Raw genomic sequence first — 26,721 nt, 5'->3', positions numbered from 1 at the left:
CTTAAGAGTCCCGAGAAAACCCGTTGACCTCCTTAGATCTGACCCTTGACATGACTTGACCCTTAGAGGGGTGTTTGACTGCTTCTGTGATAAGGAGAACACAGCTGAAGAGGGTAGGCCACCTAGGTATTTAGCCCAATGTAGGACACACTCACTGTATATCTAGCATTGAATTGGCAGCCTTCACATATACGTACATGTACTCCTTGACCTTCAAACATTGGTCCAACTGTTTAAATTCCTTCATCTGCTGTAATAGAGGGGCCTCGACCCGATGTGTCTATTCACATCGGGAGTTTCAACAGTATTCATTGCTCTGACAGATTACTATCTGTCTACCTGCTTGAGGTATGGAATATCAGTCTTGAATGGCGCCCCCGTTTGAGTTGTTTGCAGGTCGAGCCGACCCTTGTTAGAAGAGTGATGGCCCTCTTAAGCCACAGCGAACGATTCCTCTTTGTCACCGGATGATCACTTTACCACACACGCCACACCAGGGAGTGATGGTTTACTCCCTCCGCCACGCTGGATGACGGATGGACGGGCTCCTGTTCACAGTGACTGGCTGCACCTGTCATCCACATTAGTGGGGTTGTGTGCGAATACAATCGTAGCTTCCCTTTCCTCAGGGCCTCCTCATGCATCCATGCAGTCCAGTCCCCTTGGGGTGAACATTGGCATGGGGGCTTTTCTCTGCAAATCTAACTAAACTTCAGGAACCTTCCTACGATCAGCACCAGGTCTTATTAACGCCTTCTGCAGTCGGATGTATTCGAGGCGTTTGCTGCCATGCTGTCAGACCCCCACACCTCGCTGCATGCCCCGTTGAGGATGATGCATTGGAAGTCTGTGCCACTGAGCGCCATGGATCACAGACCTACGTTCAGTACATTTGTCCCCACTGAGCTCTTGAACGCGAGCAAAAAAACTTAACTGTAATGCAGAGAATCTTTGTGAATTTCTGGGTGGAGTGTTATCACAAATACCTACTGCCAGACATTTATTTCCAGGAAATAAGAAGACATGGTTGTTTTTGTGCCTCTCCACTTCACTGACTGTGAGTGCCGTGGCGGCGGCGGCCATGTTAGTCTGCGTCCCTGGCGCTCGGGGCTATGTTTGCTTCCCACAACTTAACGCACGCTTGTCTCAATCCGAGCAGAAAACCTTTTGGTACTGCACATGTGTTTCTAATAACACAGCGTCCCGCCGGCCTGGCAAGGGGCTGAGTGTGGGGGGTGAGGAGGTGGGGATTGGGGTGGGGGTTGGATGTCATGTGGAAGGAAATGCGTGCTGATGCCCGTCCTGATGGAATCTGGTGCCAGGACACAAGATTGAGTGCAAAGCATTAACCCCCTGACAGCGATTCTTTCGATGGAGATTCAGTTTAGTTTCAAAGGTATTACAGCGACACACAATAACCGCCTAACTACTGTAATCCCATCTAATTTAGACTGACTGTAAGAAACATTTCATTGAGTTTAACTTCAAATGGATCCACTCTAAATAACAGTAAGGTCTTATTCACACTTCATCCTGGAGTGACGGGCGACGGGGAGAGTTCAGGAAGTGGAAGGAAGCTAAAAGAATAGCCAGACGTGAGGAATTACAACACCACTTCTCCTCCATGAGAAGCAACGGTGCACATCTTCTCCCTCTCCTTTCCTCCTTTGTCTCATCGCTCCTTTTTGTACATTAAAGCAATTTTTAAATTCAATGTAAAATATGACCCCTGTTAATTCAATTGACTTTTGAAATGCATTACGTTTAAGTAATTTCATACACATTTTTTATTTCATAAGTATATTTAATACGCTTCTTACCGTTCTACTGTTTATTTAAGTTACTTGATTTTTTATCTTTATTTACTTATGAGCAATGCTGTTGTAACCCTGTCATTTCCTCACTGAGGGACTAATGAAGGATTATCTTATCTTATATAAACATTAAAAACAATCACAATACAATTTGCAGGACTGTTGTGTAGTTTGCAAGGTTTTCTGTTGCATAAGTGCCCTTTTCCCCCCCAGACAGTCACATGAGGCTCTCCAGAAGCTTCTCTCATCCTCTCCACCCACCCACGCCTGCCCCCTTTTCCTCAGTCACAACCATCATCATGCTGCTAGAAGCAGTGCTCACGACCCTCACGCATCTGGAACAACCCATCTGAATGTCAAGGGTCACCTTGTGATGTCACTGCCTAATGTCTAATGGAAAAAAAAGAAATATAAAGTGTCACTCGCTCCACGAGCGTTCGCCTCACTAAACCCCGGCAGAGGTCAGGAGTTCAAACCAATTCAGAATTTAACACTCCTCTACATTCTCGGCAGTCCGAACTGGAGCTGCTGTTTATTTGAGCCAAGGGGGATTACAGGGTTTAATGTTGGGGCTTGATGGATAACAATAGTAATTCCAACCATGCCAGATTAATGCAATAACTCACGTTTTTTTGTCTGTTTGGTGCCGAACCACAAGACGATCTGCAACGTGGGTTGCAAAATTCCGGGAATATTCAAAGTTGGAAACTTTCCACTGGAATTAACTGGAAATTTAGGGGTAGTTTAACTGTATCTACCTTGTCATAAGCAGACATGCATGCAAACATTTATAATGCAACTTTTAAAAATGACTTTTTTTGACATTCCGAAAGCCGCGAATAATCAAGGTGATGGTGTACTTTTGTGAGGACATACATACGTCCTACTCTGCTGTAAAACGTCTACTGTATACAAATAAACTTGGTATTAAAATGAACATGGCTTCAGTTTACCAAGTAATCAATATGCTAATGACAAACAGTGTTGGGAAAGTTCACTTTCTACATGAACTAGTTCAGTTCATAGTCCATAATTCAAAATGTTGAACTCAGTTCACAGCTCCAAAAAATGAACTAGTTCAGTTATTTTTTTTTCAATATGTCGCGAGCTATAATTGAAATCTCTATCTGTCTGCAATACCGCTCTTGGCCTCCACGCAACTCGGCGCTCTCACACTTGCCAGGCATCGGGCTGAAACGTTCAGACGCAACACTGATGACAAAAACGTGGGGAACGTCAAAAACAACACAACGTTTTCTGTTTATGTTTCTGGCAGACGATGTTCCCAACTGGCTGCATTCAGGGTCCAGCTGAGCTCGGCGTGCGTAGTCTTGTTCTCAACTACATTTAAGTTCCCTGTTATATGCTTTTGAAAAAAACTTAGGCACATTTCTTTTTCTCAAAATTCCCGAGCCAAAATTCCGGTGGAAACTTTCCAGGAAATTTACCGGAAAATTTCCGCCCCTTTGCAACTCTATCTGCAACAAATTCTTCTTGTAAAAGCCTCTTGTTAAGTCGGCTTCTTCTCTCCAACACACCTATGTAAACCAGTTACCACTCCCGCGGTGGCCGGGCTGGAGGAATGGTAATGATCAGAATCCACCACTTTGGTCCACACCGAGATTATTCAACGGCTGTTGACTGGCATCATAAACTCTACTGACTTTGTTGCTCCTCTGACTTTCCATCTAGGGGCCCGATGAGGTAGGCAGTGAGGATTATTTGATAAATAACATTTTTTTGCTTCAGATATTAAAGGTCCCCAGAATATTAATTTCACTTAAAGCAAAAATGACATTGTCTAAAGGAATAAAGAATAAAAAGACTCATTATATCAACTAATAATAACTGGATTTTGGCTAATATGATGTCAGGGGGAGCAGTCGGAAAACTGCAAACAAGAAGTCAGTGTTGATTAATAATGAATGACGGATATGACTCTTCGATATGAATATCACTCTAGAGCAGGACCCTCATCAGTGTTTATTTAGCTTTTTTTGTGCCTTGCTTTTGCTGCTTTGTCTGTCAAAGCACTTTGTAAACTATATAAATACAGTTATTATCCTTATTACCCTATTATTATTATTATTTTATTATTATAAAGGGCTGTTTTTTTATATTCATCAATGATAGTGGTGTTCAGCATTGTGTTGTGCAGCCTGCAGCGGATTGATCAGGAGTGTGTGTGTGTGTGTGTGTGTGTGTGTGTGTGTGTGTGTGTGTGTGTGTGTGTGTGTGTGTGTGCGCGCACGTTTTTTCAGAGTGACTGCGTCACTGCCAGTATAAACGTCTCTCAGAACGGAGATGCTGTTTTCCAGCTGTGCTGCTGATATCTGATCCACAGCTGATAAGATATGTTTCTGTTACTGAGAAACATTTCAGTTTGCCTCCAAGGCAGCGATTGGTTAGCTGAGGACTCCGGTTGTTTTGTTTTTTATTGCTGTGGGCACTGCTCCCAGGAGTGGGTGGGGGAATGGGGAGGGAGGAGGATGGGGGGGGGGGGGGGGGGCAGAGAGAGAGAAAGAGAGGGAGAGGGAGGGAGAGAGAGAGAGAGAGAAAGGGAGAGAGGGAGAAAGTTATGAAATTAAGTAGTCGTATTCTTGACTTTACGCTCTTTCATTTATAGTAAAACTCTCATGTCATTACTGAGGCTATTTCATGTTAACTGTATTCTTAGACATTAATACTTTTCAAATATATACCGCTAAAAAAAACCCAACCCTTTAATGCTTTCTGCTTTTGGCCAACCTTTAGCTGCGTTCGTAACATTCCCAGTATTCATTGCAAATGCTGCGCTGGCACAAGGGTGCCCGTTTCCAGTGAACCACTATTTAGCATGCAGATGTGTTGCCTGACAAAACAACTGTGAATTTGCATGTACTGGAAAATAACAGAACGACGAAACTATATTGATGTTTCCGTGCGACTGGTTCGGGCTCGACCAACTGACATGAGCAGCTAATCCATGCTAACATGTCAGAGCTGCCTGTACGTTCCCTGTTGGATTAGTTATCTCAAATAGTTTGTATGCTTTACTTTTTTCAGTTTCTATTTTTTTCTCCTGTCGTTCCTTTCATTTTGTCTTAAAGGGCGAGTCAGTCTTCCACGACGCACATCCATGATAATTTGTCAAAAAAGAAAACACATTGGATGTTGTTGGCTGGCATTGCCCTGAACGCGCTTCCTGAAACCTGCCTACGTGGAGGGATTTGTGAGCACAATCAGAAAGGACGACTCATTTTGATGAGCATCTAAAACCAAGGGATGTTTTTCATCTAATCACCTTTCCCAAAATTGCACCCTATGGTACATTTTAGGGTTGTAATGGTTTAAGATTATCCCGATACAGGCCTTATGTTCTTCGACTATATTGCTATTATTCTTATTATAATTGTTATTTATATAAATGTCTTTCCCTGCATTGTCCAACTTGAAGAATATGCTGCTCAGTCGCCTGGACCCTTCTCAAGCAGCTGTGCAGCTATAGGCTCCGGCTGCACTTTGAACCTCTCCCATGCTTCGCACCAGCACATTTTCTCCCACATCTCACTTCAAGTCTCAAGGCAGATCCTCAGGCGGCCATACATCTCTCTTCCTGTCAGCAGCTAATTGGCCGACCCTCGGGGCATCCTGTGTCACATCACGCCGCCATTCATTGGCTAGTGTGCACTCTGCCATTAATGTCATCCGTCAGTGGCTGTGACAGATCCAAACCCTCCTGTTTTCAAGCCAACGAAGTCTATCATAGGGTAAAGTAAATAAATAAAAGTAGAATCATTAAGTTATATATTAAACATGTTTCTCCTTTTGTATGAACGTAAACCCTGGGGATATTCTTTAGGAATAAATGCATTTTAGGTCCCATGAGCCAGCCCTTGCTTCACTGCAGCGCTGCATTATCAGCGTGCTTTACTTCTGAAGGCCATGGAGAAAAAGGAGCATCAGGTGTCCGTTGAGCAGGAAGCTTATCCCCTGTTCTGCTGTGTCAGGCGTCCATTTCGAAGCACCACGCTGCACACAGGTGGGAGGAAGAAAAAGAATCACTTGCACAGCATAAATATTATTCTGAGTTTCTGGGAAGCATTTCTCTCATGTCGATGGAATCTCATGTCTTGAATTTTTGCCAGCACACTTTCCCCACCAACACCACCACCTCTCCTCTCTTTTTCCCTCTTCCCTCTCTCTCCCCCTCCTCAGAACAAGTCTTAATTTGTCGGGAATATTACTGCCGTGCGCCGACATTCGCCGGGCTGCGGCGGCTCATGGGAAGAGGGTCCAGGTGCGATTTGATTTGCTCACGGGAGATGAGCCGCCGCTCCAACCTCTCCCGAGTTTGGCTTCTCTTTCTGTCTCTCTGTCTCTCTCTCTCTCTCTCTCTCTCTCTCTCTGCCTTTGGCATTCAAAACTGTCAGATGGAATTCTTCAGCAAGTGCACTCACTCTCGTTCTAGTTTTTACAGCGCCGTGGAGTTGCAAAGGTTGGGATGAGTGATTGCTAGTCGCTTAAGGCGGAACACTCCTCATAGTTACACAGCATAGGGCCTTAAAGGGACACGCGCCCGTGCTGCAGGATGCTCACAACTGCATGCATGGGCAATGCGCCCTAATCTTTGACAAATTAAGGTTTTGAGGAACTGCACTGAGCACAGGGGGTGTTCTGCTTTGCATGTGTTGTAGGTTTAGGTTTACATAGCCATCTGGTGTGCGTGTGTGCGCGCATGCACTGAGACATCGTATCGGGGCCTGCTTTCTGTTAAAGGCAGTGCAGACCTTGGCTTCCACTAACTAACAGAACCACCAAGAGGGAAGTAATCCAACTCTCTCTCTCTCTCTCTCTCTCTGGCTCTCTTTCGCTCTCTCTCTGGTTCTCTGTTTTCTCCTCTTTTTTCCCCTCCCTTCTCCCCCTCTCTTTCCCTGAGGGCCTCTCTTATGAAGTGAGAGGCCAAACACAGGCCCGGAGTGCCGGATCAGGCTCTCTCTATCGATTGACTTTATTTATGTGTTTGTTTATTTATTTAAAAGGCCCTGAACCCCTCTGTCCCTGAGGTGTACTTAGGTGCTACACACACACACACTCACACTCACACACTCACACACTCGCTCTCTGTGTCCCTCTTACTGGACTGTACACATACAGATTCCCCCCTGCTCCTTTTTGCAGCGTCACAGCCGGGTGTAACGTGTGCCGTCACTGCAGTAAATAGGTGTGACATTAGCTCATATGCGCACGCACGACTTGAGTCCAGTCTTACGAAACACAACATAGAGCTGCCCCAAATTGGTAAATAATGTCACAGCCCATAAGTAATTAGTTAGAAAATTCAAAATTTTATTGATCAAAATATAATGTCCATTTTCTATAAAGGAACAGTAAAGTATATATGTAAATAAACACAAACAATACATTAAATTATACTTCATTTTTTATATTGCAATAATAAAAAAATACAACATGTATTTAAGGTCTTCCAGAAATTATTATTATATATAATATAAGTTGTGTGTGTGTGTGTTTTTCGTCAGGCTTCCTTAACGCATATGTCAGTTTAGATTCGAATAGCATGAACCAGCAACATGCCTGCGTGTATGTATATGGATGTATAAGTATTATATATGTATTATATATGCTTGCGCTTTCTCTGACATGTTTCCCGTGCTTGTTTGTGCATCTTCGCTTGCTGTGCTCTTGTGTGCGTATTTTTTTTTTTTACTTTAACTGACACACAAACAAGTCTGAGCACCTCCAGCTCTGTGACTTTCTTGGCATGAGTTTGAACCCGTGACGCTGTCGCACCTGAAGCTGTCCTGTCACTCTGTTGTGATTAATACCTTTATCGGCTTTCAACAAATTAAAATCTGATTCGTCTGTTTGTTGTCACCGCAGTCGGTTCCTCCTCATACTTATGTGACACACGGCTGATGGATGTGGGTGTGTCTGAATGTTTTTTAGTAGGACTTTGGCAAGTGAATCCAGCTTACAGCCCTGTTGCATTAGCAAGTAATAAATTTGAACTGAGGCTCGAAGCTTTGCTCCGCCCGGCCAGTGTATATATATATATATATATATATATATATATATATATATATATATATATATATATATATATATATATATATATATTTCCCCGTGTGTGTCTTTTGGTCTTCAAATGGCCCGGAGTAATGCCTCACTTTCCTCACTTTGAATAAGGCTGCTGTTGATCGCTTCCCCCGTCTGACTGCCATCTGCTTTCTCTTAAAATCTCAGCTCCTCTCCAATGTAAATGCAAACTCGTGTATTATTTGTTTGATTTACTGAGGACAGTTTTGGTCACTTTTCTAGACAAAAGTTCAGGTCAACAGGGTTCACACTGCTACTGCAAACACAATGTCAGAGTGCAGGAGAAATGCCCAGACTGATAGCTTGCTGTAAAAGGTCCTGAAGAACAACAGGGACTCAACAACTGGACAGCAACACTGTCATTTTAACCCAAACTCTTCAGTGACTCACCATGTCTTGAAATGACATTCAACATACTTCAACATTTCAAAAGAGCCTTTGTTGATTTCATTTTGCGTATAAATTGAGTTTAAGAGAGTACACATGGTCTCATTTGAAATGGTACATTTGGTAAATTCCAAATCCACGGGTGTTGGAGGTTTTGCCAAATGGATTTGGAATGGCCGTTCAGTATCAAGTACTAACAGGATCCAGCAGTCTTCTCTGGCTCATGAATCATCTGCTCTTTTGCTCATTTGCTCCACATCTGGTGGCAAAAACGGAGCGGAATGAGTTGCAAGTGCGTACGTTTTTGGGGTTCAAGATTGCGCAACAGTTGGAGCGTGAGTAGTGGGCTTTCTGAATAATGATATTTGTGTCTGAGATGTCATAATACAACGGTAAAAATCTGCGAGGGTGTTATTGTAATGATTCATGAGGCTGTGAAGCGAGGCATGCACCTCAGCATCACATAAATAATTACAAAATACTTCTAACAAACTGTGTGATCAACTAATCCTAAAGGTAAATGGTTGGCTGTGTTAAAACTTCAATCCATTTTAAGCCCTGTTACGGTTCTGTGGATGGAAACTTTGGTCCAGACTGAAATATCTTCACAGCTACTGGTATGATGGCCATGAAATGAGTTTCAGATCTCCATGGTGCCCAGATGACGAATGCTCATGACTATCCACTGACTTTTGTTGTTGTTGTTTCTTCTTTTTCCTTACATTTTTTCATCTGGCACTTTTAAGTTTGTCCCAACCATTGGTTTATCTGTTGATATTTCCACCAGCCTCAGCTGTGCTCCGCAAACGTGAGTCTGTTGAAGCCCCCAAACTGAGATGTCGAAGTTAGCATTTGGCTCAAAACATTGCGCTGCATAAGTGCAGCGTCACAGGGTCACAATGCATTGCTTTGGCTGCATTCCTGGTCATACTTTTTAACATCGAGGCCACATTTCTACTCTTGAATGACACCAGTTGCCCACACCAATGCAGCCCTCCCTCTGGTAAAACAATGTCAAGTGGTAGTTATGCACTATTTACCGCTGCTGTTTACAGCAATTGATTCAAAGTCAAAAGATTGACCCGGTGCTGATTTGCCAGTTGGTAATATCATACAATCATCTTCCTGGTGAGTCAGTATTTCTTTGGTTGTGGTATCAAAGTCTCTAATGTGCTGTAAATGTTAAGTGGATAGTAAAACACAAGCTTTATATCATCTCAAAGGTACCATTCTATGTTTCAGCAGCAGGTCGGTGTTTTGAATATGCAAACGGTAAGGGATGAGAACGGCATCTGTTGGAAAAGATGAATAATGTCTCGAATGTTGGTTCGGCCATCTATACATTTGTTTGCCTGTCTCCCCATCTTATTATCCATCTTCCTTACTCTCGCTCGCTCCTTCTAAATACTCATCAGTATGCCGAGGCGGCAGTATGACCTATTAAATGTCATTTGTCAAATTGCAGCCAACTGGCTTGCCTGCAATCAGGCTCAATGTGAATATATTTTGACATGTGTATTTCCTGCCCTCCGTTGAGTGCCTAAGGACCTGTGACAGCCTGAAGCCTCTCTGAATACTAATACAGTTAGCACTAATACAGTTGGCAAGGACGCACACACATGCACACACAAACTGGAGCACTGTCAGCAAAGTGACACAGCTAAGGCAATCTCCATATTCCTCTAATATAGTACCTGACAGTCACAGCAAGTGGCACTGTCACCTTTGATCAGTGACAAAATGTGTCAGCCAGCTAACATAAATTCCTGCTCTTCACATACACACACACACCAGCGGAAATATGATTAAGCATGCCGACATATTCATACAAAAATGTGCACACACACACACAGAGGAAAGCAGGTCTTTGTGAGAGCCAGTCATGTGTTTCCCAGAAGTGGAGTCTGGTCTCTGGAGGCCAGCTGGATGACACAGATGTTTGTGGGTTTTGGGAGCAGATGCTGCTGAGCTCCTTGAGCACAGTTTTTACTTTGTGGCCAAGTTGCAAAGTCATATTTCGAGCAGGAGTTGATCAAAAACAGTTATACGATGGTGAACGTAGTAGCTTTAACCTAAGAGGTGGTCGATCCCTACTATCTTACTGTGGGTGGGTCTTTTCTGCATTAAAAAAGACTTTAAAAATCCATCTCGCAGGTGTCAAGACATTTCACTGTGAACCCCGCATGTCAACCTGTGTGAGTGTCGAGAACGGAAAAGTCCCCAAAGTCAGCAGGAGTCGTCCTCTGGGGACCATGAATACTGTGTAGGAACGATTACTTCTGCCTCTGTTTACTCGCAAGTGTGTGTTTTTGGTCAATGATTTCTTTTGAGTGGTAGGTCCTGTTCGCAGACCTCAACAGCGTGTTCCTCCCTGGTTATCGTTATGATCTGCTTATTGCCCACATGGCCAGGGAAATGCACTGATTGGCTCAAGCTGGAGTTGAGTGAGCTTGTAAAGTTTTTGGCAGGCTGAGGAAAACCTCAGTCGTTTTCAATGCACATAAACATCACTGCCGCTCTGCCTTCAGAGTAGTGATTTCCTCTGCTAACCGATCGTTTGAAATAACGGCTGCACGCTCGGTCAGCAAAATTATGGACTGGAACAGGATTTTTTTTTTTTTTTTTTTAAAAAGCATGCTTTCCCTTCTTTGTCTTTGCAAGTAAACATTTTGCTGGTGTAATTGTGCGATTCATTGTTTTTACTGGGATTTGTGTCATCTGTTAACATAAGGACTGACTTGTGCGGCTGTCATCCACAAACACACATGCACACACAGAGCAGGTTTGGCTTTGCTTTATTACGATCACCAGGCCGTGGTAGCTGAGAGGTTGTGCTCGGCGGGGGGGAGGAGACGGAGTCAGCAGGCTGGATTTTATGCTGCCTTCATGCTCGCCTAGCGCGGCTGTGTGCTAGTGGACCATGACACACATCGCTCCGGTCTGAATGTGCCCTCAAACATTGTGGCAGACCTCTTTCTAACTCTAGAACATCAAAACCATGCGGTTCGCCCGCTGGCCTAAAGGTGAGAGGAAATGTCCCCTTTTGACTTTGAGTTCAGCAACAGTTTACAAGCAGGTGGTCCCTCGGTGTCCTCGAGCCATGTGCCCAGTTGAACAGGTTGAACAGGTGCAACTGCACCTCGGTTTACGAATTAAATCAATACTTTTGTATTGATTTAATTGTTTATATGTTGTCGTTGCTGAATGTCACAATATATGACACGCACTTGCAAGTTGGCCCCAAAATGTATTTGAAACGTGCTTCAATGTTTTCCAGGCGTGAAATTCACAATGTAAAATCAGAACATCTTTGTAATGAAGTCACATGTTGCAACAACCAATTGAGAACAAATTTGTCGAGTCATAAACACTCCAGACAATTTCATTGATGGCTGTAACAAACAAAACAAGACAAACGCTCACATAATTGGAGAACACTGGGGCATTGCAATTATATTTCTTAAACCAAGAGAGAGAAGGAAGTAATTTGCTTGTAATACAAAAACAAATTGCTTTAATTTCGAAAATAATTTGGGGAATACAAATACAATTATGTATCTGTTACATCTTTATTTTTTCGCCTGGGGTGTCCTCCACAATAATCCAATGGAATAATAACTGTCGCAATATCAGATCCCTGATATTGAGGAGAGATTAGCTGTTTTGCCTGTGGAGTCAGATAAATCTCGAACATTTAGGTTCCCGCAGTGTCTGAGCCTGTATCTGTGCATTATTACAGAGGATTACAGTGACTGGCTGCGTATGGGTTTGCCTTCCTCCTCTTAGAGCCCATTACTTTCACACATTGGATCTTTTTCTTTGAGCAGTTAAAAAGTATACGCAGCTCTGATGGGTGGAGCAGCCCTGAAACTTCCCATCAGGCCCCAGAGACTCATGACCGTCCTGCCCCTGTAGCTTTAAATGAAGAGAGATCACTTGAACCCAGTGTTTTGTCTGCAAGGTTTTCCCACCTCCGAAAAATACAATATCAAAAACAACTCAAAAGTGTCTCCCTTGGGCTGCTTTGAGATATCTCGCTTGTGTTTTTAGAGCAAGTCGGAGCGGTGACCCAAGAAATGAAGCTGTGGTGAAATTCATTCAACACTGCACACATTTCTCAGCTGGAATGAAAATACAAATACTTTTTTAAAAGAGATGTTCACAGTGGTCGGAGGCTTTGGTATAAGAAAGTAAGAAAAGAAAAAGAAATCCCATTTCTTCACTTCTCTTTCTGTCTTTACCTTTCCCCATTTCTCATTCAGCTTTCAGATTTATTGTGTTTGTCGTCTCCCTCCGTCACTACAGCCACATCAATTTAAAGGATTGCATCGGATGTTCAGTGAGAGGACATTTTTTTTTATTACTTCAATAACCAAACACACACCGTGTTTCTCAAGCCAGTGTGTGAGAGCCCAGATCCCTCTCTCTTAACTCTTATCAATTTGAATCAGCACACATATGCTTTTCAGACGTTCCATTTCTGCCAGGCAACGCACGCACACACGCATGCACACGCATGCACACACACACACATGCACGCACCGCTCACGCTCAGTGTGCCAGGGGTGTCAAACCCAGTCATAAATCATTGGTGGATCTTTCCAGATCCTCTGAAGGAACCAATTTGTCTTTCTCTCTTCAGCTTGTTTTCCTCCTTTTTTCTTAGTTGTTTTTCTCGCTTTTTCTCTTAGGTATACATTTCAAGCTGTTGTGAAATAATACAACTTCATTAAATGTTGTGGAGAAATCACAAGATTTTATGGAATAGTTTAAGAAAATAATAAAGTATCCAGTACTACGAAGGGAAAAAGCATCAGTAAGTATGAATAGGAAGTAAGTTCCTCCATAAAGTTCGCTAACTCTTCACATTCAATTTACTTCCACTTCTATAAGTGTCCTGACTCCTTAAATGCTCTCCTTACATTTAGTAATCGCGGCTGTAGCTCTCACATCGCTCTGCGTTCTCTCTCTCGCCCGTCTCGCTCTCTTCCTGGCCCTGACACAAACAGCAGAATTCATCAGCGTGGTAATAAAAGACAGGTGCACTTTGATTTCTTTTTGACAACTCTCACCTCACCACAGTTGGAAAACTGAGGCATCCTCGCTCCGCATGGTATACCGATCCACTTTCAATACAAGACCTACATCAAATATTGTTTTCAGACCATCTCCAGGGACTGAGAGAATGTGCTTCTGTTTGCCCAGATGGACCAGATTTCCACTTTCCACTGGAACGTTTCAGGGCACTCCATGTACCGGGCCCGCTGTGTCGAGCAGCAATTAAATGTTCAATTCGGCCCGGTCCACTTGTCCGTCATTTCTCTTCCAAACCTGTTCATCCGATCGACGTATCGCCGACGACCCGAGGAAGTGCACAGTGCAAGCTCTTGAGATCTACGTGTCCGTGTGACGCGGATGCTCATTGCATTGCTGGGAGATGCAACCATGTCAGCGTGGCAGGTGTGTTCCTCAGGGTTCGAGGAAGCTCATTGTGGAGTGTCAAGTTGTTTTGCATGGGCGGGACCCTCAAGAAATACTGGATGTCAAGGACGACTGTGGCTCGGTGGTTAGCATAGCCGTCTTTCAATCGGAGCGTCGGTGGTTCGGGCCTCGGCTTCGTTAGTCCATGTCGATGTGTCCTTGAGCAAGACGCGTAACCCTGAATTGCTCCCCGTCACTGTGAGAAAAAAAAAAGTAAGTCGCATTGGATGAAAGCGTCAGCTAATTGTAATGTAGAAGGGAAAGCTTGACGGGCTCGGCTTCCTCTTACCTTTCATACAGTTCTTCATCATCCTTTCAGAAACGATTACCCGTGCTCAGCTGAAATAATACTCGTTTGGACGCCTTCATGTCTTTTAAATTTTGTTTTTTAAAATGGCCTTTTGCTAAAACTCCAAGTCATTGTCGGGATGTTGAGCGTTTAATGTTCAGCTCTCAGGGAGCCGATGCAGCACACGCAAGTTAATCTCCTTCAGTGTGTTGATATGAGGTCAGCGCATCTGGACTAAGTGCTTAATGAGCACGTTAAGAGGCGTAAACACACTTCATGTGTATCGTCTTTGTGCTGCGGCTGGCGCGCTAACTCAGTCTGATGGAACATGTCGGTGGAGGCGGCGCAGATGGACGGATGAATGAATGATCCTCTTGTTGCTGCGATCAAAGACTGATGACACGACTCAGTGTCACTATTTATTTCTCCCTTTGGTTTTTGTCTTTGTTCTCTCTCTCTTCCTTCCTGTCTTGCTTTGTCGTGTGTGTGTGTCTGTGTGTGTGTGTGTGTGTGTGTGTGTGTGTGTGTGTGGTCTGACTGTGTCATTTGCCTTGGCACTGCTGGTGATTTCCTCCCGCTGTAACTTCCTGCTTGAGCCGATTTAGTGTTTCCAGTGGCAACACTTGCACTCCAACCATCACTTTAGAGCCCTCCCTCCGTCCCTCTGTTCTTCCATTCAGGTTTGCTCCATCCATCCATCCATCTCTCCATTCAGGCCTGTGCCAGACCACAGCCTGTCTCATTTATTAATCATCAGCAGTGAGAAGGATCAAGGGAGCAGTCAGATGAGAAAGAGGAAATGGAGAAAGGTGGCAGGAATGACAAGTGCAGGAGATTAGAGGTTAAAGATGAAACTCAAACCTCCAGAAACCCCCCCTAATCCTCCCTCCCGCCCAAAAAAAAGGAACGCTAAAATAATTCTGCTGATTAAAACTCTATTTGTTTTTCAGATCCCGTTCTCTCTGGTGCAGTTTCCACTCTGGGAATATCTAAAGGTATGTCACAGATCTTTCCATCTAACTAACTCTTCCTAAGCTACCAGTCTGCTTGGTTCCTCCGCTGTCCGCCGTTCCTCTGCAGCGTCATTTACAGTGATAACTCTCCGTGATAACTCCGCAGTAAAGTTCTAATAGTGTGCTTACGCTCTGACACATTTACAGCGGGCTCACCCCCTGCATTCCCCTGCATCATTGTGGCAGGCGGAAATTAGACTTTACGTCCCACTTTAATGGGATGTCACGACTAACATCAAACCAGCCTTTAATTCATCACCAGAATCTCCTGCATTTTTTTCTTTATTATGTCTCTTCCCCCTCTCTCTCTCTGGTCCCTCTCCTCGCTCCTTGCCCCCTCTCTCTTTTCATTGTGTGGCCCTAATCACATAAAAGGCTGTTTCTCTTTGAAAAGACGGTTCGCTGGAGTGACATCATGTCTCAAGGGCGCGAAAGGCGGACAGTCAAACATTCCACCAATGTTAGGAGCTAACGGCCGAGCTAAGGCGAACAATACGCTCCACAGCTGTGTGTGTGTGTGTGTGTGTTTATATGTATGTGTGGGTGTGTGTGTGGGTGTGCTTGTTTATATGTGTGTGTGCATGTGCATTTGTGAGAGTTAGAGTTGGTCGTTCACAAGTGTCTCTTTGTCCCTCGGTCAAAGGCCCTCTCTCTCCAGGCCATCTGGACAAGTCCGTTGGCGGAGAGCTGAACTGCTGGAATCTGGACTTCTCTCGTCCTCTCCTCCTTTCTCCTCGTCCTCTTCTCCATTGGCTCCTTTCTCCCAGTCCTCCCATGTGTGTCCTCTCTATTAACTGGGAGCTCTGTATAGCTAATGAGGCGTTTCCTCAGTTACAATGGCGCAGTCTGGCCGACTAGTTGAGCAAGGAGGAGAAAAAAAAAAAGACCTCTTGCAACGAAACAGTTTTTTTTATTTTTTTTAGCAAGAACAATGTGATTGAACTTGAATAAAGGCTAGAGTGAAGGAAATCTAAAAGTGCATGTGTGTGGCAGGATCTCCCATCTGCCCTGCGGGATAGTAATGTGCTGCGTTATGGCCTTTTTCTTTCTAGTTCACGCCGAGCCAGCACAGCTGTCAGGGAGAGAATCAGCCCATTGCTCTACGGGCCGGTAGGACGAGGAGTAAGCAGACAGATGCTATTCGTGAAGTGCATTAAGTTCAACTCTTCTGAGTTTTCTCGTGATATCGTACAGAGGCATATCCAGGCAGAAGCATTTTATATATAATATATAATATGAACACATTTCACACGTTGGAAACTGCAAACAGTGTATTTTTTCTCTTCAGGCTTTAATAACCGTTTGAATAATTCTCACTTTTCCTTCACATATTAATTCCTCAATGTTGTGATTGTGTTGTTTTTCCCCAACAGCAACTGGAGAATAAGACAGTTTCTAGTCTCTTCTGACCTCAAAAGCAACATGAGTAAAAGATGAAGGTGTCACGATTGAACACCAAGCGGGAGCCTCAGAACCTTCAAGGAGTTCGGTGTCAACGGCACGATGAGAACTCAAATTTAACAATGAGATGCACTTACATATGCGTCCTCACGGCACGTACGGGACGCGCTCGCACACTCTTTCCTGTGGGAAGTCGTCCAGGTGCAAACTCTGACCCTGACGCGCGGGTTCGAAGGTCAAACAGTTTGTTTTCCCAGGTTTACCCCTCATTATTTATTCATGAAACAAAGGGGAAGCGATGGAAAGGCTCGTCGAGGGAGAGAGACGTCGAAGAATCCCCCAGCGCGAGGCCTTTGATGTGGAAAAACAAAACTCCTTTTTAATCTCTCCTCTAATGGAATACACATGACACATCCTGAGCTCGTACATGTCTGCCAGTTCCTCTCCTGTGTCTTTCTCTGTGTGTGTTTACTTGTTTGTGTTTGCGTGTGCTGTGCACGCACACATGGTTTGTGTGATGTCCACATGTGTGAGAGATAGGAGGAGCAGGAGATAACAAGCTGCCGATTAAACTCTCAGGGGGGGGGGGGACGGGACTGCACAAAGAAAGTATTCGTAATGGCTCCATGCTGTTGCTCAATTGCTCGCCCCGAGAAGTAATCATACCTCGCAGCGCCCGAGGCAGCCCAGCTGTCCACATGCATTTTATGCAACGACTAACCTCGCGTCTCCTCCTCGCTTCGCTGAAACGAGTCGGGAGGAAATAGTTCCTACTCGAAACCAAAACGTCAGTTGGTTTCCGTCAGTGGTAGCAAGCAGTCCTGTGACGTGAGCGGTTTCAGACACACAAAGACTTTCTTCTTTTTAACTGTATTTGACTTTAATGTCATTTTTATTGATGAAACCCTAATCAACTTGTTACCTTCTGTACAGAAGGTCTACCCACTGCCACACTACACTTCTCAAGTTGTCTGATCAAGGCTTTGAGCCGCCCTGGAGCGCAGATCATTAAAAGAGGGGCGTCCACCTACCCTCATTTTTTTAATGTAATTTACTGCCGCTTCCGGCTGCGTCCTCCAGGAATCATCATTACACTATTAAATATGCAGTGCCATGCACGAGGGGCAGGAGAAGGAAGCACCAGTTGCTCAGCTTCCGACTCTGTGTTGTTGCAGTTTTGCATTTTTTTTCTCTTCTGCCGGGGTTTTGAAGTGGCCCCACTTGTACAGGACGACGGGGCCAGTGGCCCCAATGTATTTTGAGTCTGACACCCCTGTGTGAATACTCTACCAATAATATTTGCATTGCTGAATGCGAACAAAAATACAAGAATGTGTTGATGCGTGCATACGATATGTGAATTTGTGTTGACCTACTGTACTTCAACATGATGGTATCTGGAGAAAATGTGTAAAGATGATGGATCAGGGCCGCTGCAGCACATTCTCATGCGTTGCTCGTGTCCCGTCCCGGGTTCTTGGGAAACAAGTAGCATGACATCACTGGGGAGAAAGGGCTACACAAAAATAGCCAGCCGGCCCGGTTCCCAGCTGCAGGCCCCGGACCCCCGAGCAGACCAAGGTTCACAATGTGTTTTCAATGTGTCTGATATCTCCACTAACCACAATCTTCCCTCTCTTTGTTTCCCCTCCCTCTTTCTCTCTCTTTCATCATCCTCCTCTATCGACCTCTCTCTCTCTCTCTCTCTCTCTCTCTCTCTCTCTCTCTCTCTCTCTCTCTCTCTCTCTCTCTCCCTCTCCCTCTCTGCATTTCCCTCTCTTTCTCCCAGACTCTGTGGTCATGGAGGCAAGGTCACACGCTCTACTCTTGGCAGGCTGCAGTGTGCGGAGCTTTTGCAGGTGCAGGGGATTATTTGCTGCTTTGGGAAAGAAGCGGAGAGGGGTGGGAGGAAGAGGGAGGAAGGGGGAAGTGTGCGGGGGGGGGGGGGGGGGGGGGTTTGGGGGAATAAATCGATGGATGGATAGGTGAATAGATGGCTAGGAGGGCAGGACAAGTTTACCAAAGCCAAATTCTTGTCAGATTCCACAAAGGTGAACTCAGCCGGCAAATCACATTCTCACCTGCACAGCAGAAAAAAAGAACAGAGCGGAGAAGAACGGATGAAGGAGAATGATTAAAAAAAAAAGTGAATCCAGCTATTTTCTTAGACATTGCTCAGCGCTGAGTTAGCACATTTTCACAGTGGGTTTACATAGTTTTTCCATGAAAATGCCCCGTTATCATAGTTCTCTGGACGTAAGAATCACAGGAGTTGTGTGATCTGGTATTCGCTAAGTTGCCGGAGGAGTATCAGCGGAGAGACAGACATCGAAGGGAGGAGACTGAGAGCGGCTGGTTCCTGGTATGGGCCCCTGCAGCTGTGTGACCTCCTGAGCACTGGGGCCTGAAGTGGTTTTAGAGAAAGGGAGAGAGAATGAGAGGAAGTGGAGTGGACTAAAAACAAAATGAATAAGGGAAAGGAACCGATAAAAACTAGAAAGGGTTACATCAGACACGATAACACAATCCATAAATACTAAGTAGAGGCCCTCTGCATCCTGTTGTTTGATGATTTAGTTCCATGTTAAGATAATGAAAGGTCTCACAAACCAAAGACAAAGGTCTCAGCCCGGTGTCACCTTTTATGAAGGATATTTTTTATCTAACTATCTGACTGTCTGGGGACCCATTGGAGTGTTGTGTCAAATTTTGTGCAATTTGGCCACGCGAGACATTCAATATTAATACACTGTGAAGTACCAGGCGAACAGTCCTGTCCCACAGTGGATCCGGAGCTTCAGGCCTCTGCCGGCTCGCGCATGTCACCGGCTGCGGCAGATGCAGCTTGTTGACTGCAGATAATGTTACAAGCCGGCGGATGTCCTCCAGAAACACGGCCACTCTGCCATTGGTCGTAACTCAGAACACCAATAGCGTTGCCACCTGCAACGTAACTCTGCTAAGCCAGACCTGAGCGGTGTCCCACTGGCCAGCTGACGGCTGCCTCCCTGCACAGCGCTCGTACTGCGGTGAAGTCACCGGCGCCAATGAGCAGCAGGTGCATCGTGCTCTCCCTCCCATCCGGTTAGCACTGTTTGTGCTTTTATTTCCACAGGCTTTTAGAAAGCGGATGACGGCATGTTGAGAGCCGCGTGTGAAGAAAACCCCAACGCTGACTGATCGGAGACATCCAAGAGACACTTTAATAAATGATAATTCATTGTATTTAGATTTATAATTGCTGTATAATGACCACGTACTGACATGAAGGCATTAAAAAACAAAACAAAAGAAAAACAGTAATATTAATCCAGAACAGCAAGACCAGTCTATTGTTGCAAAGCTAGTATGTATAACCCAGAATTGATGGAGCCCAGCCCTGATTGGCACTGATTTCACAGCGGATTGCTTTTCTATAGTTGTCAAAACCAAACGTTGCATCTAACCTATGTGTCTAACGCATGCGTTGGTAGAGTTCTAATCTTTAATCCATCCTCCTTACCAAGAAAGCTGTTAAAACAAAGGTGTTCTGTTATTCCACATTATTTCAACTTCAAAGTCCACGTGCTGTCAAGATAACTGACAAACGCGATTCGTTTAGAATCCTCTTTGTCGTCTTGTTGAATCCTGATCAGTGCTGTCCGATCTCGGTAGGGCTTGAAACCCATGCTGATATAGCGGGACCCGGACCCGATTGACAGCATATACTGTGGATGCAAACCCATGCAGGTCCCGGGTCTTGTCTCGGGTCCCAGGGCCCAGGTGAACCGGTAGACCTCGACCTACAGTATTGTAGCGCTGAGTAATAAAATGCATCACGTTATCTATCTTTTTGACTCAGTCTTCACCCTTTTTTATGAAAAAAAAAAGGCAGAACCACAAACATTTTCAGGAGAACAGAGCTGCAGAGCGTCTTCAGTTGTTGGATGATGTCGGTCTATAAATCTGCAACGCCGCAACGCGCCAAACAGGAAAGGAAGGTCAGGCTTAGCTTCTCCGGGGGCGATGGAGACGTGGAGGTGAAGCAGAGAAGAGAGGATGAGGAAACGGCACCCCAAGGAGCTGAGACTTTGGCCCTGCGCCCACCACACCTGGACTCGGTCCACGCTGGGTGGAGGAAGAAAAAGAAATCAGAATAGACACCAACTAAAACACATCTCAGACAGACATGCAGAGGAAAAAAGACAAGGAACAGTCATTTTGATACGGGTGCTAAAAACTGCTTTTGAGTTGTCAACAGGTCTGTCTTCTGACATTGGGTTGAACCTTTTAATGAAGATGTAGACCCTTAATGATAGCTTTTAATACATACGGACATATACAGCTCTGTAGTATTATTGTATTCAGCCTGAAAAACAATCGGACAGCTGAGAGAACCAGTACTTTGAAAAAACTTAATACGTTACAGAGGAAATTATTAAACTATCTAATTGGGAGGATAGAAGGCGATCTGTGCCGAAGAGAGTAGAGCAGGAAAGTGATGAAAGGAGGCGGTGTGTGTGTGTGTGTGTGTGTGTGTGTTGGAGAAGGGGGGGGGGGTCCAGCGTAGGAATCAGGTTCACATCCCTCTGCGACCAAGCTGCTGTCCAAGAGGGATCCTCAGGTTTCAGTCACTTCCCCTGACATCGCGCTTCACACTCCCTCTTTCACTCATACATAATCAGTTTGACACTGGAAATGCTCACACAGACGCCTTTAATCATCCTGAATATCTCCACTTGTAACCTGCCTTGACTTACGACGGACTTGACCCCATTTGAGGGGGGAAAAAAGGCCCTGCCAGAGACGAGATTACATCACCGTCTGATTTGCGTCTCAGTTTCATCACAAGGTTTTTCCAGCCAAATTTAGATCCTCCATTTTGGCGCTCTCCATGCTGTAAATCCCTTTTTTTTGTTTTACTGCTATCCAATAATACTAAAAAACAGGCTGCAGTACAGACTGTATGATTTTTATACACTCGATTCGGAAAAAAAACTATAATTTAAATCCTCAAATCGTTTAATGAGCCAGCATTAACCAGTAAAACCTAACGGTGTGCTACACCACACTGGTCCTAATGCTTTCCTGCGTCTCCGGCTCACTTACAGGCACATTGCTCCTCGGTGGCCCATATGGATGTGTTTACCTGGAGCAGTTGCTATGTTTGTGGCGCAGCGACACGCACACACGTTCTAAATTTCACACACTGCGGCTGCGCGGGGACACCACTGGATCATGCCGCTCATACAGCTTCTCACTTGCAAGAAAGTTCTGCTGTAACTGCTCTATAAAACTAATGTGTGTGTGTGTGTGATTTGTTTTTGTGTGCATCTTAATGTATTCAAATGTGGTTTTTTTTCATGCTTGCACACATATGGTCTATGTCTGTGCCTGAGTGCGTTGGAAGAAGTGCGTGTGTGTGTGTGTGTGTGTGTGTGTGTGTGTGTGTGTGTGTGTGTGTGGAAGGTGTGGCTTGGATGAGGCAGTTGCGAGGGGGCGGTGGGAATAGAAGTGTGTCTGACTGGTTTTTGTGGTCTAATAACAGGGAAGGTCTCGGATGGGGAATATAATAATTTTCAGGAAGTAAATGAAGCAGAGGGCCAAGAGTTCCTCTATTTATTGCTGAGTTAATATGTTACTGTATCTGTGGTTAAGTAATTGGACGTTTTTATGGGTTGATTTCCAATATTTAAAGACTCCTATGTGAGCAAAGAGAGGGCCTTTTATGTCAGCACTTTGCTAAACGTTGTGTCTTTTGTAGGTGCAGTAGCAGCATTTGTTACCACTCCTCTTGACGTGGCGAAGACCAGAATCATGCTTGCAAAGGTACACACACACACACACACACACACACACACATTCAGAGAGCACACCACCGCCTCTGGCTGCGACTTTTAAACACTGCTGTCAGGTGATGCCTCGCAGAGGACGAGGCAGGCCGAGGTAGCACTGGGACAGTAGTGAGACACACACACATCCATCATCCGACCTGCACTATGGACAGTGTCGGTAAGACATGTTTGGGTACATGGTTAGTGTTGGAGTGAGGACTTGTTGCTGCTCCGGGGGAATTTCCATCTCAAGGCTGCTTGTCACTGAGAGGTGAAGCAGAAGGCCAGTGTGCCTCCTGTTCACTCCTCTCTCCTCTCTCTGTGTAGTGCCGTTCCTCCTCTTCCTCACTCTATCCACCGCCTCTTCCCCGTCTGGCTCGCTCAAACTGTATGTCTGGCTTCCCTCACTGTGTGTGTGTGTGTGTGTGTGTGTGTGTGTGTGTGTGTGTGTGTGTGTGTGTGTGTGTGTGTGTGTGTGTGTGTGTGTGTGTGTGTGTGTGAAGGGTAGTGAGTTCAGAGTTACCCCCAGTCCCCTCCCACACGATCAAACACAAACACACAGACTGTCCTCGGAGGAGACGCAGTGTTCCCAACAACCAAACTAATTAATGAGACACTTGAATTAACAACACACTGACAGTCTTGATCTCTTGCGAGAAGCCGTTGGCTGTCGGTGGAACTACACGGAACCGAAACTTCCTGTAAACATTATTAGAAATGCAGCTGCTGTAATTCACCACCAGCAGAGGACTTGGCCTTCGCTGCCTCGACGAGGTGCGGTTCGAACTTTATAAGGCCGAGTTTCTGATCCACTTCAGTCTGCTGATGAAGCCTCGGCGCTGTGAGATCCACACAATGGAAGTCAACATGAGACATGTGTCGACTCAAACCGTGACTCTAATGTTTCTGTTTACAGTCCATCCTGTGTGGATTTTGTGATTTCATTCTGTGCAATCATTTAGAAGTTTTTTTAAAAGGTTTTTTTAATTTTTTTAATTGTTTGAATTATCTACACTGTAACATGTTAATTTTCTTTTTAATCATAAACAAATAAATCATGAGACATTAAAAGAAATAACCTTTGTTAAGCCTTTCAGGCTTTTTTTGTCTTTTGAAAAGCGGCATGCTCCATTTTCTTTGTCAAAAATAATTGGAATATGTCACTGAGCCATTTATACTTGACCCAGCCAGCACAAAAATGAGGGCTGCAAAGTATTATTTAAAATTTCTTGTCTTGTTTTTCATTAGCAGATTGTTCATGAATAAATTGCTGTCTCGAAAATATCACAGAATCGTAAATCCCCGTTGCTATTTCCTAAAACCAAAGGCGATGCCTTATTTTGCCCAACTTAGTAATGAGTTTATGATCACGTATGACAAAGAAAAGCTGCAAGTCCTCACAACAGGGAGGCAGGACCAAGCAAATGTTTGGACCTTTGCTTGTAAAACGATGAATTGACTATTAAGACCGTGTCTTCCTTTTCTGTCAATCAACTAAAATGTTTCACCTCTAATAAAAATGCACTTGTAAATGTGCTTTGTGTAAGTCATGAGGCCATGAAACATATTAAAGCAGCATATTTCAAAATGGACTTGGCAGTGCAACTTTCTATTTCCACCTGAAGTGCCTCACCTTAAAAACCGTGTCAGACTTAGTTTGGTTCCTATCTTCAAACTCTTACAGCAGCAAGGGATGACAAGTCCAGGCAAGAGAGTGTTTGGAGAGAGAGAGGGAAAGAGAGAGGCTGCTGTTGATGGGTATGGATAGTTTGGATTGGACGAAGGGGAGGAAATGTTGGTGTTGGAACTTGTCACATTCGTTTCCGTCACCGCAGCAGCAGCAGCAGCAGGAGAAGTTTCTTTCTCTTCTACGGCGAGCAGAATAAAAGAGTCGTGTTGCTGGCAGCCTGGCGCAGACGAGGTCAAAGCGGGCGACTGTCCAGGACACAGCTAGGCTTTCAGGGCAGGACTCCTGCCTGCACCGCTCTGGCTGCAGCACCAGCAACCCACCTGGCGCGCCCGCTACGCCGCTACTGTACAACACTGCTCTTCTACTCCAGGCTGGCATGTTTCCTGCCAGGGCGCCGCACTGCTGCCATCGATGTCATGTACCGATTGTGGCCAACTTAAACAAAAATAAATGTATAGATTGAGGTGTGTGTGTGTGTGTGAGGGACACCCTCCATTCCCTCCTTCCACTACATAAGGTTTACGGGTGTTTTTGTGCCCCTCCCCACATGAAGGAAATGTGGGAATCTTCTCGGTCCAGCAGATCTGAGAGTCACACTTTATGTCTCCAACATGCTCAGTGAGCTGCAGCTCAGATCGGCGTACTCGCACCTACACATCTTATCCGACTCCCTTCCCCTCATTTCACTGTGCCCTCCGCTGTGTCTTCCTGGTTGTACCACCACGGCTCACTTAACCCCGACTGGCCCGGTGCTGCAGCTCTCATGGCCCTCTGCCACTCCACAGTGATGGATTAAAACCTCCATGGCCGGCTAAGCCGTATTGTGTAAATATAAGTTGGAGGGAGACAGGGAGAACTTGCTGAGTGTGTTTTTGGGTGGGCAAATGGCTAAGTGTGTTGCCGAGCAGGTGCCCGGGTGGGTTTTGGAGGTGTCACCTTCGCTGACACAGCTGTCCGTGAGGAGAAACAGAGGGAGACGCAGAGGAATGAAAAGAGGGAAGGGGGGGGGGGAGCTGAGCTGTGCTGGGGTAAGCTCTGCTCAGGAAGACTAAACAGGGTGTCTGCTGGAGAAGCAGGAAGTGAAGGAGACGATCCATCCGTCATCACACCTCTGTTTCCCTCTTTCTGTCCCTCTCTCCAGGCCGGGTCGACCACAGCGAAGGGAAACATCCCGCTGGTGCTCCACGACGTGTGGAAGAGCCGGGGCCTTCCAGGGTGAGCGTTGTCTTCGTGCTCCAGACATGTTAGAAGGCTGTTTTTGAGCAGAACGGCCTCTTTGCACAACCGGTTTCATCCCAGTCCATTTAAAAAGCTTCTGTTTTATGTGATTTGATTCACCTCCGCCTGATCCCCTCGCGTAATGAAGTTTGGTGATAGAGTCGCTCGTTTGGGAGACGTGACTTTAAAGCCGCGGCTGAAAAATTGCATGTTTAAAAGCTTTTCCTGCACACTATTGATTAAGGTGTTTCAGGGGCCGAGTGGAAGGGTTTATTTGAGTGTTTTGATGTGTTTATAGTGCACACCGGACAAAAGGCCAGGTCTAATGGGGCCGCAGGGGGCTGCCAACACTAAAACAAACCCTCAGCCGCGGTGAATAATAGGCCCGCCATCATTTAGTTAGGATGCACCTCGGCCTAATGCTTATTGCAGATTTGGTTTGGGACTGGGCCAAAACACCAGTGGGACATCTCTCTCCGTCTCACAAACACACTCATAAACACTTGCAAACACAAACTCCTGTGTTATTGTTTGTTGTGTAGAGCGCAGTGCTGGAATCTAATCAAAGACAAATTGCATTTCAGCTTTGTGTTTACTATGAGCCAAGGGTGATTCCCTACAAGCTGCTCTCAGGCATCAGCAATAAGCCAGCCTTCAATGTTAATAAAGCTCATGTTTGAGACAACTGCACGATCTCCATGAAGTGATAGTTGGCGGGCCCCTGTGGAAAACCCTGAATCCCTCTCTCTCCCGGCTGCAACAGTAACCAAGTGGTAATGTACAGGGGAACTCTGTGATGCCCGTCTCCCACCTCTTTGATGTTCTCTTTCCCTCCATCCTCCGCTATCCTCTCCAACGTTAAACCCCGCGTCGTGCAGCCCACCAGAGAGCATGTGCGTCAGCTCCACGACGTGATGAACTCTGGAAAAATAATTTCCCTTCCTGATATTGATGTAACCGGAGAAGGTGGAGAATGAGGGAGCAAGAGAGCAACGAAGAGAATGAAATGCAGAGACAAGCGCGAGTGTGTCGAGAGCAAAAGAGGGGGCTGTTGCTCCGCGGGGCCAAAGGCCTGGTGGTTGCGCCGGTGCATGCCTGATACAAATTGCTGGGGCTTTAAAGCTGTAATTATGGTAATAGGCCCAATTGCAGTGTAGTGAAGCTCTAAAGTGCTTCCATGTGTGTGCCATGCCCTCGGGACCCCGGGGTTAGCGGAGAGCAGTGCATCGCCCGCCGGCCTCCCCCCCCCCCAGTCACCAAACTGCACCAGGAGGCGTGTCAACACGGAGACTAATGAGCTCGTCCTCCAGGCCGCGTCTGGAGAAAGTAAACAAATGACATGTTTGTGACGCGTTCACACAACACAGCAGAGGCTCTGGAAATGTGCGGTGCGCCTTATCTGTCCTTTTACGGCATCAGGGATCTTTGCTCTTTAAGTTGAATCATTTGAGGACTTGCGACTGTGTTGAGTATTATTAGACTTGTGAAGGTGTATCGTTGGCACAGACGTGCAATG

At 45.4% G+C, this 26,721-nt stretch overlaps 1 protein-coding gene across 3 annotated transcripts in view; it reads left to right on the top strand.

Moving 5' to 3' along the window:
* The window catches only part of slc25a26 (solute carrier family 25 member 26), a 43,239-nt gene that overhangs the window by 13,888 nt on the left and 2,630 nt on the right, over positions 1-26,721 (top strand). Inside the window, exons 6-10 of one of the 3 annotated variants that reach the window (XR_011078566.1) lie at positions 15,021-15,065; positions 16,136-16,193; positions 18,274-18,343; positions 22,228-22,292; positions 25,129-25,202. Coding sequence is in view for 1 of the 3 variants with exons in the window: in XM_068593588.1 (XP_068449689.1) it covers positions 15,021-15,065; positions 18,274-18,343; positions 22,228-22,292; positions 25,129-25,202 (254 nt within the window). In the remaining 2 variants the exon portion in view is untranslated. Of the gene's footprint in view, positions 1-15,020; positions 15,066-16,135; positions 16,206-18,273; positions 18,344-22,227; positions 22,293-25,128; positions 25,203-26,721 lie in introns of all 3 variants that reach the window. The other 2 variants (XR_011078565.1, XM_068593588.1) reach the window with 2 other exon arrangements.

Source organism: Clinocottus analis, unplaced genomic scaffold (genome assembly GCF_023055335.1).
Source record: "Clinocottus analis isolate CAN_PGR_092001 unplaced genomic scaffold, fCliAna1.0.p SCAF_3, whole genome shotgun sequence".
In the NCBI taxonomy this organism is placed as follows: Eukaryota; Metazoa; Chordata; class Actinopteri; order Perciformes; family Cottidae; genus Clinocottus; species Clinocottus analis.
This window is presented reverse-complemented; position numbering and strand designations above follow the sequence as displayed.